We start from the raw sequence: 13,108 nt of genomic DNA on the forward strand, positions 1-13,108 counted from the left end.
TTAAGATTACTCCCAAGAAGCTATTTTCAGTTAAAGCAATTCTATTATAAAATGCTGGTGGGACCAGACTTGTACACTGTCCAATTATACAACATGTAAAAATCAAATTACTGGGTGCTCTGTTTTCAGTTACTCTCTTTTCAGCTGTGAACATCTATGTGGTTACTGTGAATGATCTACGTGTTAGTTTTTAAATAAAAAAGGACTTCCATAATAGAGAAAGCTTTCAAACATGTCAATAAAATATGCCTTTATTTACTTTTTTCCTAGATAACACTTTTTTGAGAGAGAGACTTTTCTATTCCTATTGCTGTCCATCTTCTCTTATTTATTCCCGCAGTTTTAAGTCACGATGGTGAATTTGGGACAATCGCAAACAACGGCAATGAAACACATGAAGTTGGGCTTGCAGGAAGAGCCCTTTTTAAAAAGCAAATCTTCAGCAACAGCACACAAAAAAGTGGGCAAAACGTGGGCAGGAAAAAAATTGGTAACAGGAAAAAATAGCAATGCATTAAATATAGAAGTGTTAAAATCCTAAAGGATAGATTTGAACAGTTCAGTTGGCATTATATTGGTCTCTTTACAGCTGATATGCAAACTATTCAGAACAGAATGTCATATTTTAAGTGATAAAATAGTAGATGATATGACGTACATAAAATCCCTTATACGTTAAATGTTGCCAAAATTTTCATGGTTCAAATTAATGCAGATATGTCTTAGATGGGCATTTGGTTGAACTGAAACTACTATTATTAATGCTTGCCAATATTGATAATTGCTGGGTGTGACATTCAGTGTTGGTGTCCATCCATTCAGTATTGGTGTAACTGGCTGGCTTTTCAAAGTATGCCAATATGCAATTCCATACATGGAAAGCTCACATAAGACCACATTGAGCAAATTAATATCGAAGACCATTAAACAGCATATTTTCGGAGAAAGCGTTCAAATGCATCATAAATGGCTTGCCTAAAAGAGAAAATATGGAGAGAAAGAATTACAGGCTACTAGTATAATTTGGGCACAGGTAGATGGAGGCTGCTTACTCCGCCCCCCTCTTTGTAAAAATAGGGTCATAGAAGTGCTTGGTACACCTGAGGAGGGCAAGAGCTCTTAATTTCCCTGACCCACCACCATTATGTCTGTCCAACCCCAAGCTCTAATCTGCACCAGCTGCCAAACGTCCCAATGACCCCCTACAACAACTGGGAATCTGCTTGGCTTAGGGAGCCAAGCCAGACCCCACATCGCAGGAGAACATGGTGTGGTAGCTTCTAAGACATCCACACACACAGGACAAGAGTTTCCAAAAACTGGATTTAGGGCTTGTTTGCACCACTACAAAGCAGTTGAAATCAGGCACAGGTTCAGTGCCCTCCATCTTCTTACTTTTGGAAGGTTAATATTTACTTGTTATGGGGCTGAGTGACTCAAGGGGGATTAAAAATGGCATAATACACATTTCAAGGATATTGGTTCAAATGCAGCAAAGGTCAGCAAGTGTCAGAATCCTCACCAAGAGCTGTTCAGTTATCTATGTGAAACAAACAAGTAGTCTAAAACCAACATGCACAGGGTTCCACATTAGTAAATCTATTAACATAAATGGCAATCTGATTAGCCAAGGATTAAATATGTAAATAGACTTAACTCAAAAGTTTAAGTGAGGCAAAAACAACATTTTAAATAAGAGTTCCTAAAGCTTCCCAAATGTGAGGAATTTCACTTGGTCAGCTAGAAATACAGGATTTGTGTAAAATCTGAATTCCTCAAAAGCAAAGAAGTTGGTAAACAAATATTAATGGGGCCCTACATTGCAATTGCTTGAAGTATGGGAACTGGAATGTCTCAAAGAGAAATCGGTTAAGTGGTCCACACGTTTGAGACAAACTATGAGATAGACATGGTGGGTGAGATATCTTTTATTGGATCAACTTCTGTTGATGAAAGAGAAGCTTTTGAGCTCTTCTTCATGTCTGTGTGAGCTTGAAAGCTGGTCTCTTTCACCAACAGGAGTTGATCCAATGTCTTTCTACTATCCTGGAACCAACATGGCTACAACTGTAAACAAACAACATGACTTATTTAACACATTAATATATCACACATTGAACAAAAGGAAGCCAGAGAAAGGAGGAAACATTTTTCATAGGAGGGCTGCCCATAAATATCCAATCAACCTTACCCCAAACTTAGAAAGATTTCATTGACAAGGTAAACACTGCAAAAAGGAGAGGGAGGCAGCAACAGTGAAGGCTCTAATACTGCGGGAAATACCTTTATATTCATATACAGAATGCCAGTCATTCTAAACTATTATATATGCACTGCAAGTACAGAGTCTAATGCTCTCCAGTGTCACATTTCAGAAATTATTTAGACTGATGGGAACAGCTCTTCAGACCACCTGATCAAACCAAAGATGATATTAGGAGAGGATTGTGTCCACATGGCCACACTTTAAAAAAATAAACAGTTTTCTTCAACTCTAATTTGGTACTAGGAATTATTTCCCTCTCACATCACTTCCCCTGTCTCTTTGGCCTCCAATACGGCAAAACATCTATGTGAGCAGTTGTTGCTTAAAGTTAAGCACATGCTTTGTTGGATCAGAGCCTTTTGTACCCAACTCTCAAGAAATTCTCATCACACAAAGATCTCTCTTCTGTATTTTCTATGTATTGCAACATTTTCAAAAACTGTGCTAATTTTACACAGATATTGATCCTGAACCTTGGTATGTTTATCTTTTCTTTTTTTGTTTGGAGTCCTTCAAATGGACTATTCAGTCCTCATTAATCCCTGCATCTCCACGGAATTTAGTACATCAGGAGTGTTATATTATTGTAACTTATTAAGATTTTAGAATTGTATTTATATAAATAACGTTTCAGAAGGTTGAGATGCAATGTCAAGTCTGGAGTTACAGCAACATGTCTGACAGGTAAGCTAATATTTTAAATTTCGACTTCACCTACTTTTCATTCTAACAAACACAACACTTGCAAAAATATATGTAGGGCAATTGGTGCCTGCTGAACATACACTGGCTAGGAAATAAATTATAGTGTTCAATCAATGAGTGGACTAAATGGAGTAATACAAGTTGTTTTTGTTTTTTTTAAAAGAAGATTGACATGCCAATATAGAAAACTTAATTCCCTCAAAAATGCGGTATTAGGGAAAGATCACAACCCTATTTTTGCTTCCCTGTTTATACATAACTTCTCACCTGAAGAGTCCTTGTTTGAAGAGGTAGGCACTGACATGACCTCCACCCAGATACCTGATTTCACATCCTGGCCAGATATCTTGAAGGCTGCGCACTCCAGTTCGTGGAACATACGCATCCTCCTTGGCTTGAACAACTATGATTAGACTTGGATCAACTGGAACTGAGCAGAAAAAAAAAAAAAAGAAAAAACCTGAATTTTTCCAGTAAATGCTCACTTTTTCTGATTAAACTGTTTTCTACTCCCAGATCAGTATTCCTCAGTAACTTATGAAAGTACTGTAATGTAGCTAGTAGGAAAAGCCCACATGAGTTGCGGGGCATCTCTTGTTTTCATTGGCAAGTCTCCCTAATCATCAGGTTACACTTTGAGCTCTCTGCGTGAAAAACGACGAGAAACTCTTTAAATGAAAGTTTAGGTCTCCAGCCATCCTTGGATGCAGTGTATTAAGCTCAATGGAGCATATATTCCGTAGTGTAGTTGCAAAATAAAAGATATATTACATAACTATATTTTGATCCTGGGCACTAGATCCCTGCTGGGGGAGTCAGTGAACAAAATTTTATTTCTCCTTGACCTTCTGTGTTTGTTACAAGATGGTAAAGAAGTTAGAAGATTTTTTGAACTCTCATAAACCTCTCTTTTTGGGGTACTGCAAGTCAGGAATTCATTATCCAAGTAACATCAAATTTTGCAAAACAGCTTCATTTCAGACAGACATATGAGCAATATGAGTTCAATATCACATTGGGGGGGTAGGGGTAGAGGGGGTCTTTGCTTTGAGATGAGAGGTGAGGGCAAAAATCAATTTTATAATGTAATTCAGCAGTAATTTTAATTATGGATAACTTTCATAGGTTCAGTGCTAATCAGGGGTGCTGGAACAATTTGTATAGTGGGGGTGCTGAGAGCCACTGAACCAAACTGTAAACCCTACATATAATGCCGCAGCACCCCCATAACCCCTAGTTCCAGCACCTATGGTGCTAATTATGGGGTAATCTGATGACAAACAGGGAATAAGGCACTATTCAGAACAGCCATCTCTTTACCTCTAAAGACAACCTGTGGTTTTATAACAGTGGTAAACAATGATATGCTAAACATATTTCAAAATGGACTCCTAGAAAAATTCAGACATCCCTTTAAATATGTAATAAATCATATACCATGGATTTGCATGCTTGCATAGACCAGCAGAGGATTAGGAAATATCTTTTCCCACTTAAAAAAGGGCCCCAGCAATACCTGAAGCAGATGAGCTCATGTTATAGGCACTTGCTAGATATAATCACATTTTGTGTAATATACCAACATACTACTTAAGAGAAAAAGAAAAACACACACAAGTTGAAACCGGACTTAGAGAATTGGTGGAGCTCCTGAAGCATCCCTCTATGCATATCTCTAGATCCAGGGTGGGCAAACTACTGGATCTGGCCCATAGGATTGCTGGGGTGGTGTGGGGTGGGATTGGGGAGAGGTAGAGGGCTCCGCATGCTGCCCTCACCTGCAGGCACTGGGAATGGGGAACCGCGGCCAATGGGGGCTTTGGGGGAGATACCCACAAACGAGGGCAGCGCACTGAGCCCTCTGCTCCCCCTCCCCCAGAGGCCGCAGAGGTGTAGTGCTGGTCACTTCTGGGAGCGGCCTGTGCCCAGGGCAGGCAGGTAGGCAGCCTGCCCTGGCCCCAGTGCATGCCACTGCTGCCCCGGAGCCGCTCCAGGTAAGCGACACCAGACCAGAGTCCACAACCTGAATGCCTCCAGTACCCTAACTCCCTGCTGCACCCCACACCCCTCCTGCACCCCAACACCCTGCTCTGAGCCCCCTCCCGTACTCCACACCCCCTCCTGCACCCAAACCCCCTTCCCTGAGCCCCCTCATAAACTCCCACCCCCTCCCACACCCCATACTCACACTCATACCCCAACTCTACATTCATGGCCCTGCATGCAATTTCCCCACTCAGATGTGGCCTCCGGGCCAAAAAGTTTGCCCACCCCGTGCTCTAGATTGACATAGCTAAGCATGTGGTTTTGAACTACCAGGATATTTGTCAAAAAGGAGGTTCCTCTGAAACTAGATGATCCATATCAGATATAAGTCTGATATACATATTTTTAAAAGATGTCCATTCTGTATAGACAGCCACGACACACTTTCTAATTCAATATACAAGCTTTTTGAGAAAAAACAGTATGAATACAAAATTACTGCACAGATAAAAGGTTATTCTAGACAATTATCCCAATCCCCACATTAAAATAAATAAGTACCTGAGAAATTAGCTACATGGGTACATTCATCCATAACTCCTTTCATGAACCTTAGTGATTCTCTCTGTAAAGTGTCCCTTTTCCTTTCTTCACTTATCAGGTGCTCCTGCAGGCTGGTGAAGTTCTTATTGCTACTGCTGCTGGTTAAAAATGTTTGATTTATACACTGCATTTTAGGAGCATCTTGCAGTAAGAGTCTTTCTGATGAGGCACTTAGTGTACTTTTACTAGTGCTAAGGCAGTGAATGGCTTCTGTAGACAGAATTTTGCTTGTGGTATCCAGATTCAACATTCTGGAAGTCAGAGCTAGGTTGTTCAGACTGTCCACACTGTTGGGGGAATTTTTAACAAAGTCTTGTCCCATCTTGAAAGAGTCTGTCTAAACAGAAATACAGGCCTTTTATTAAGGGTTTTTCACATTGTTTGGTAAACCTGATTAAAAAAAGGTGAGAGAATTCAGCGCTCATGACAGAGAGAAGAGTACAAGCTCTGGTATGAGCCAGACAGTGTTAGGTGCACAAGTTCAAACTTTGGCATACAGCTTGGTCAATGATCTAAATCAGGGGCCGTCAACCTCTGGCACGTGGCTCACCAGGGTAAGCACCCTGGCGGGCCCGGCCAGTTTGTTTACATGCCGCAGCCAGCACATCCCTCGGCCCGCGGTGCTTCCCGCCGCCCCCATTGGCCTGGGACGGTGAACCGTGGCCAGTGGGAGCTGCGATCAGCCGAACCTGCCAACGCAGCAGGTAAACAAACTGCCTGGGCCCGCCGGGGTGCTTACCCTGGTGAGCTGCGTGCCAGAGGTTGCCGACCCCTGATCTAAATCCTGACCCATATCACCACCTTATATCCTAGTTTTGGGCCTGTCCTAAGCAGACAATCATGTAGCAGTAAGTACTCAATTATGGTCGTGGTTCCTATAATGCAGCTGTCTGTCCATTAGGAAATGGAACTAAAACACAGTATCACGTCAGATGCAAATTACTTTTGGTTATTCCTGAACTGATCTAGTCTCAAACAAGTAATTAAAAAAAGGAGTATCCTTATTCTGTTAAGAATCCTATGAACCATTCAATCCCATCACAAGTGGTGTTAACTGTCTTTTGACGAGTAAAGCAAGTATATATTGGGAAACATTATACATGAGGAAACTACCTGAAAATTTCTATGCAACTTCTAATTTTTTCCAATTTTATTTCTTCTATTAAGCTTTCCCTCATATTTCTGAGCATATTACAACGTTGCAGATATTACTAGAGCAGAGCTATAGCTGGACATCTGATTTATAATTCTGTATTATGCTTCCATGTTTATGTTATTTCTGTATAAAAACACTGTACTTCAGCTTCTTGGAAAAGAACTCAAGTGGTCAGCTTTTCAGAAATGCTCTTCTGCAAAATAGCATTGAATTTGCTAGGGAAGAAATAGTAATACTAATAGCTATTTATTCAAAGACTAGAAGAAAGTCAGGTACCAGTAAACAACTTATTGACCATAACTGTTGAGGCTGTGGAGAGAGCAGACATCCAAATTTACTTTGGGAAAAGGCTATAGTCAGAACTTGAAAAATCCATTTGCCTGTGGGTATTAGGAAGATATCCTCAAATCTGAGTTCAGTGTACAATGATTGTCAGCAAACAGCCAGCTGACAGTTCCTCTGCTCCTGTTAATACCTCAGCACTGCTGGGGTGTTGCCAGAAGAACAAGCAGATGTCAAAGCAAGGCACTAAAGTAGTTGTGCCTCAGTTCCAAGGGAGGTGCCAAAGCGCTAAGAAAAAGCAAACACTAAAGCGCACAGGAAAGCTCTGAAACTAAGTGTCCTCACTGTACCAGAAATGGTTAGAAGACAAGGTTGCAACAAGCAAAGGGCACCCAACAATTTCTTGTTGGGATCTAGTGAAGAGCTGAAGTGACTGTCATTGAATGGTCTCCTATGCACAGCACAGTTGTTAACAATGGGTCAAAAAAGAACTAAAACATTCACAGGGCAGCATTTTTGGTAAAGGGTGATGAGACAACCGTAAAAGTTCCTGGGTTAAATTTTTACCCATTGCCATTGTCATCACAGTAAAAACTCTGCAGAACCAAACGAGTTCTACCAATCCCACTCTGATCAGAACCAGGTCTGAGAAACCTGCACAGATGGTATCTTTAGAGAATAAGGTTAGATTACTAAAATAATTAAAAGAATCTAGGCCAATACTACAAAATTGCAATTGCAACACATTAAAAATCCAGCCATAACAGTGTTCATATAGGAAGAATTTTACCCCACTACACTGTCACAAGATATTTTCTTCTTAGGGTAAACAATTATTTCATAATAAATCATATACTCACACCTGGTCATGTCTTTTTCATTGCTGAAGTATGTATAAATATTTCAACAAAAGAATAAGCAAGATAATCGATTCAACAGTAAGTCATTTCTTTATTTGGCACTTCAATACACTATTCAAAGCTATATGGCTAGTTTTCTGGCATTTGGGAATTTGGTTTTCAATGCTTTGATTCCTCACCCCTACAAAAACTAACATTTCAAAGAACATTCTGAAAGTTCTTAATTTTTTAAATTTTCTGGAACTCAAGATTTTTTTTTTTGATTAGACATGGAGATATGATAAATTAATAGATGTGCTTGATGTACCTTTATTTTGAGAACTAAAGTAAACTGGTGTCTGTCATAGCTAGTCATGAACAGTAATCTAAAGAGAGTTCAACACTTATAAAAATATATTACATGACACTAGGAGGTATTAATATTTTCTTAAGTAAAGGGTACTTCTGCATCAAATATTTGTTAAAACTAAATAAAAAGTGTAAGAAACCATTAATGTTAACATGTATAATGAATGTCTGCTGAAAGTATCTAGACATGACACTATGTATTTGATCAGATTTTGTATGTAAACTATATTTTACATAAAGCTAATAGCAAAAACAAACTGTACTTACTCCACAATATTCAAGCATTTGAATGATTTCTTCTTCATAAACAGTTTGTGTATAGTACTGTTTCTCTAGCTCTCTCCAGTTCACTGCTTTGCTCAACACACCCTGAAATTACAGTGCAAATAAGAATTCCCAAAATAATAAAAAAAAATCCAAAGAATTTATTCTGAAGTGATCATCAAAGTCCAAGGCAGTAGAACTAAGGAAAGATGCAGAAAATAGCTAAATCTATATATGTTAAAGTTAAGATTCCCAAACTTTATTCTAGCCAGTGTTGACTTAGAAGCTGTAACAAATTCTGTAGGACACATCAGACAAGAATATCCATAACCATATTTCTTGTCTGACAATTTTATTGCATTTTTCATTACAAAAACATATCTGCCACAAAGCTCCATCCTTCACCTGTACATTAATCAGACCACTCTACAATAATCAGATGTGTAAAAAAGTATTTTAAGTCTCTGCCATAGAGCGCTTACAATCAAAAGAGGCATGGGTGTAATACAGAACTCTGAGTGGTGTATGGCTACTATACCAGGAAGAATCACATTTACCTAACAGTAACTGTGATTCTTTGAGATGTGTTGTCTATATATTTTCAATTGTTGGTGCACACGTGTCCGAGGCATTCAAGTTCAGATTATTTTGGCCAGCAGAATCTGTTGGGACTGACTGTACCCTCAATATCCTTGTACTTCCAACTTAAGGGTGTAAATGGTAGGGTGTCCCCAACCATCTCTCAATTCGTTCACCACCACAGAAACCAGGTGTTACAGAATTCCATAACAGTGGAGGAGGGAAGGATATGTAACCCTCAAAGGTGAGTCTCTTATAGCACAACTTAATGCACGTGGAAATAAAATGACAAAGCCCCAGCACTGATAGTAATTTATGAAGAGAGAGACAGAGGTCAGACTAATAACCTAGGTGATACCCTAAATGGCTTAGACCTATCAAGTTGGAAGGAAAGTACCCTAAGTATGTCTAAGATTTGAAGTTTAGCTTCCCTGTTGTTGGAATGTGGCTTTGGAAAAAAGACAGGCAGAGGTATTACTTTGATAAGATGGAAATCAGACACTATGCGCAGCAAGAACTTTGGGTGAGACCCTTTGCTTGTTCATATAAACATTGCTGTGGTATTGTTCACCATGATTTGAATAAACTCTTAAGAATTTGGTGGAATACCGTGCACACTCGATAAATGGCCCTTAGCAGTAAGGGTACATCTGCACAGTAGCTGGGAGGTGGGATTCCCAACTCAAGTAGACATGTATGAACTAGCTAGTGCCTAAAAATAGTAGTTGATTGCAACGGCAAAGGTGGTGGCTTCAGCTAGCCACCTGAGTATGTTTCCAGGAGGCTGGCTTTGATTGTAGTTGGGTGGTTAGTTTTAGGAGCAGAGCTAGTGAAGATGTCTACCCGAGATGGGAATTACATATCCCAGCTGCTGTGTAGATGTATCCACAAGTCTAATGTTTGAAGATTGTTTAAGTGGGCTCTCCACCCAATAAGCATCTGTCAAAGTTTCTGATGGCAATGGTGGAGAGAAGGGCACTCCCTTACAAACTTCTAGAAGGTCCTTCCACCAAATTAATGACAAGACTTCTGGGAAGACCTGAACCCTCATGTATAGGTGATATCTGTTTGGTTGATACACAGACTTTAGCCACTCTTCCATACACCAAATGTGAAGTCAGGCATGCTGAGTTATGTGTAAACAGGATGCCATGTGTCCTAGAAGTCTGAGGCAAATTTCACAGATATCAGAGAATGAACTTGTAGGTGGCTGATAAGATCTGCTATGGCTTGCCATCTTTCTGGGGCAGATGGGCCATTGCTGTAGTGGAGTTCAGAACTGCCCCTATAAATTGTATCCTTAACATAGGAATTAGCACTGATTTCTCTTCAATTACCTTGAGCCCTAGAGAGGTGAAAAGTTGTAGAATATGCAGCAGAGCTGACTGAAAAAAAACTGAAAAAAATTTTAGTTCTGTGAAAATTTGAATTTTCAGAAATATTTTTCATCCCAAAATGGAAAGAAAAACAAAAGTGCAAATTATCCAAAGCTGAAATCCTGCAACATTGTGTTTCAGAAGCAATAAAATCTATTTCCCAAAGTGTGCTCCCCTTGATCCCTAGTTGCCAACCTGGTAGGCAGCCACAGAGCCAAAGACCCTAGAAGACCTGACAGCCCATGACCGAAACTAACATGACTGTCAGTTTCACAGTTGCACACCACTGAATAGCAGTCATGAATCTGACCAGACTCTTATTAACTTGACAACAAACATCTAGTAAATTTCATGACCGCTATTCAGTGATGGGCAGATCAATCTGACAAAAATTGTCAATTCCAATCCAAGTCCAGTTTTCAAGGTTCCCAGTTTCCTGGCAGCCATCACTGTTGGTAATCTTGGGAGTTCATGGCCCTTGGCAGCCATCTTGGAGGGAAGATGGCGAGCCAGGAAGCCCTGCATGGAGTCCATGAGAAGGTCATTAAAATTGAAACTATTGCTGGAATGGTTCAACTGACAACTCTGCAAATTCCAAAGAAAAATGTTTCATCACAATTTTCCTGACCACCTCTTGTCTGCTGTGTGAAACTGGTCACCTACTGTAGAGCATTCACATTAATGAGCCAATCATCCAAGTATGGGTAAATCTGGACACCTGGTCTTCTGAGGTAAACTGCCACTACTTCTGCACATTTTATAAATACCCTGTCAACAGATCAAATGGCAAGATTCTGCATTACTAGTGGGAATAGTCCACCTGGAACCTTCAATATTGCCTGTTGGCAAGATAGACTGCTTTATGAAAATAAGTGTCTGATTCAAGAGCTGAATGCCAGTCCTGTCAATCTATGGTTGGAATTGCTGAGGCCAGTTACCAACGTGAACTTCAGCCTGCATGCAAAGGTGTTCAGCGGTCTCAGAAGTCCAGAACAGAGTGCCTGCCTGCTCCCTTTTTCTTAGAAATTATAAAATAATGGAAATAAACCCTCCTTGCCCATCGTCCACTGCTCCAAGATTCAGAAGTGACTGAACTTCTTAAAGTAGCATACTCATAAACGGGATCCTGTGAAAGTGCTGGGGAAATTGGATAGAGAGGGTTTGGGATTGGATGGAGTATCTCATCTCTACAGTTTTTAGGGCCCAGATGTCTGGGGTGATGGTGTACCAAGCCCCACAAAAATAAAAGTAACATTTCCCAAAAGGAGGATGGGGGGGAAGGGTGGAAAAGGGATCCAGTATAGGTTACACTTTTCTCCTGACCAAGAAGTCATATTTGCTGCCTTGATGAAGACAGAGCTTGGTGGGAAAAATGTAGTAGAGGTAGAAGATTCTCTCCTTTGGGAGTGCTGGCATTTTGAGGGAAGTTCAGACTGTCTATACTGTGCATAATAGGATTGACTTTGACAGGATTAAGGCCTAAATTGCTTTCTTTTTGATAAAAAGAGTACAAACTCCTAGAGATCTCAGCATCGCTCAAGAGTCCTTTTGGGAATGAAAAGGCTCATTAGTCTTTGCACTGAAGCATTTGCACCTTTCAAACGGTACAGCCTCTACTGTTACACGCATCCCCTTTAGGGATTCCAGACAACTGAAGCCAAGAGGATCTTATCAGGGCAATCAAAGAGGCCATGGAACTGGATGTCATGTATGCAGCATCGACCAGCCACTTGGAGATGTGTGCTACAAGTTGTTCCTCCACAACAAGGGGCAGGGATAGCTCAGTGGTTTGAGCATTAGCCTGCTAAACCCAGCATTGTGAGTTCAATCCTTGAGGGGACCATTTAGGGATCTGGGGCAAAATCAGTACTTGGTCCTGCTAGTGAAGGCAGGAGACTAGACTCTATGACCTTCAAGATCCCTTCCAGTTCTATTAAAAAAGAAACACACAACCACAGATTTCCAGGCCTCTGTTCTCCTGTGGAATTTTGTCAGCAAATTTGAAGTTTGATTCCCAGTTCAAGTAAATCATATTTTGCCAATAAGGCCTGCTAACTGGGGATTCTCATTTGCTGGACTTGATGAATAAATTTTACAACCAAAAAAAAAAAAAAAGTTATAGCATTCTTTGTCTCAGAGTGTAGATTTCTGTTGACCACAGTGTCTGGTTTTCTCATCAGGCACTGCTGCAACCAACAACCCACGTACAGGGTGCATATAAAATAGTTCAAAGCCTGATGAAAAGCACCTGGTAGCAGCAATCTGCTCTCTGTCAGAGCTAGGGAAGTTGGGGGTCTGCTAAAGCAATCTGTTGGACTCGAATGGTCTCTTCATTTATGGGCACTGCAAGAGTTCCAGGCATGAAGGTGTGTAAGATATCTAGGAACTTGGGAGACTTCTCCTGACAACTTCCACTGGAATTTCCAGTGGATCTGTCATCCTGCACAGCAGGCACTGGAAAGTTTTGAAGTCATGGGGGGTCTGAGGTAGACACTGGAGATACCACAGCTTCATCACGAAATAACGAGAAGAGAGGTTCTGGGATCCACTTGCAAATTTTCATCAGAACACTGATCATCTTGGTCAGTCAGCACAGCTGGAGCTGATTAATGCTCCCTTGAGTCTTGTAGGGAACGAAGATCTAGTTCTGGGCTGGGATGCAGAAGCTAGTCTTCTGGCCAGT

General features: G+C 40.6%; 1 protein-coding gene across 7 annotated transcripts in view; it reads right to left on the reverse strand.

The window, feature by feature from the left end:
• Positions 1 to 235: 235 nt before the first annotated feature.
• Positions 236 to 13,108, reverse strand: part of ABHD18 (abhydrolase domain containing 18) — a 47,929-nt gene continuing 35,056 nt past the window's right edge. For all 7 annotated transcript variants that reach the window (XM_030564120.1, XM_030564117.1, XM_030564118.1 and 4 more), the window contains 4 exons: positions 8,474 to 8,575; positions 5,519 to 5,897; positions 3,239 to 3,401; positions 236 to 975 (listed from right to left, as the gene is read on the reverse strand). In XM_030564120.1, coding sequence (XP_030419980.1) covers positions 924 to 975; positions 3,239 to 3,401; positions 5,519 to 5,897; positions 8,474 to 8,575 — 696 coding nt within the window. In that variant the 3' untranslated portion in view covers positions 236 to 923. The remainder of the gene's footprint in view (positions 976 to 3,238; positions 3,402 to 5,518; positions 5,898 to 8,473; positions 8,576 to 13,108) is intronic.

The sequence above is a fragment of the Gopherus evgoodei genome, chromosome 5 (assembly GCF_007399415.2).
Source record: "Gopherus evgoodei ecotype Sinaloan lineage chromosome 5, rGopEvg1_v1.p, whole genome shotgun sequence".
NCBI classification, from domain to species: Eukaryota; Metazoa; Chordata; order Testudines; family Testudinidae; genus Gopherus; species Gopherus evgoodei.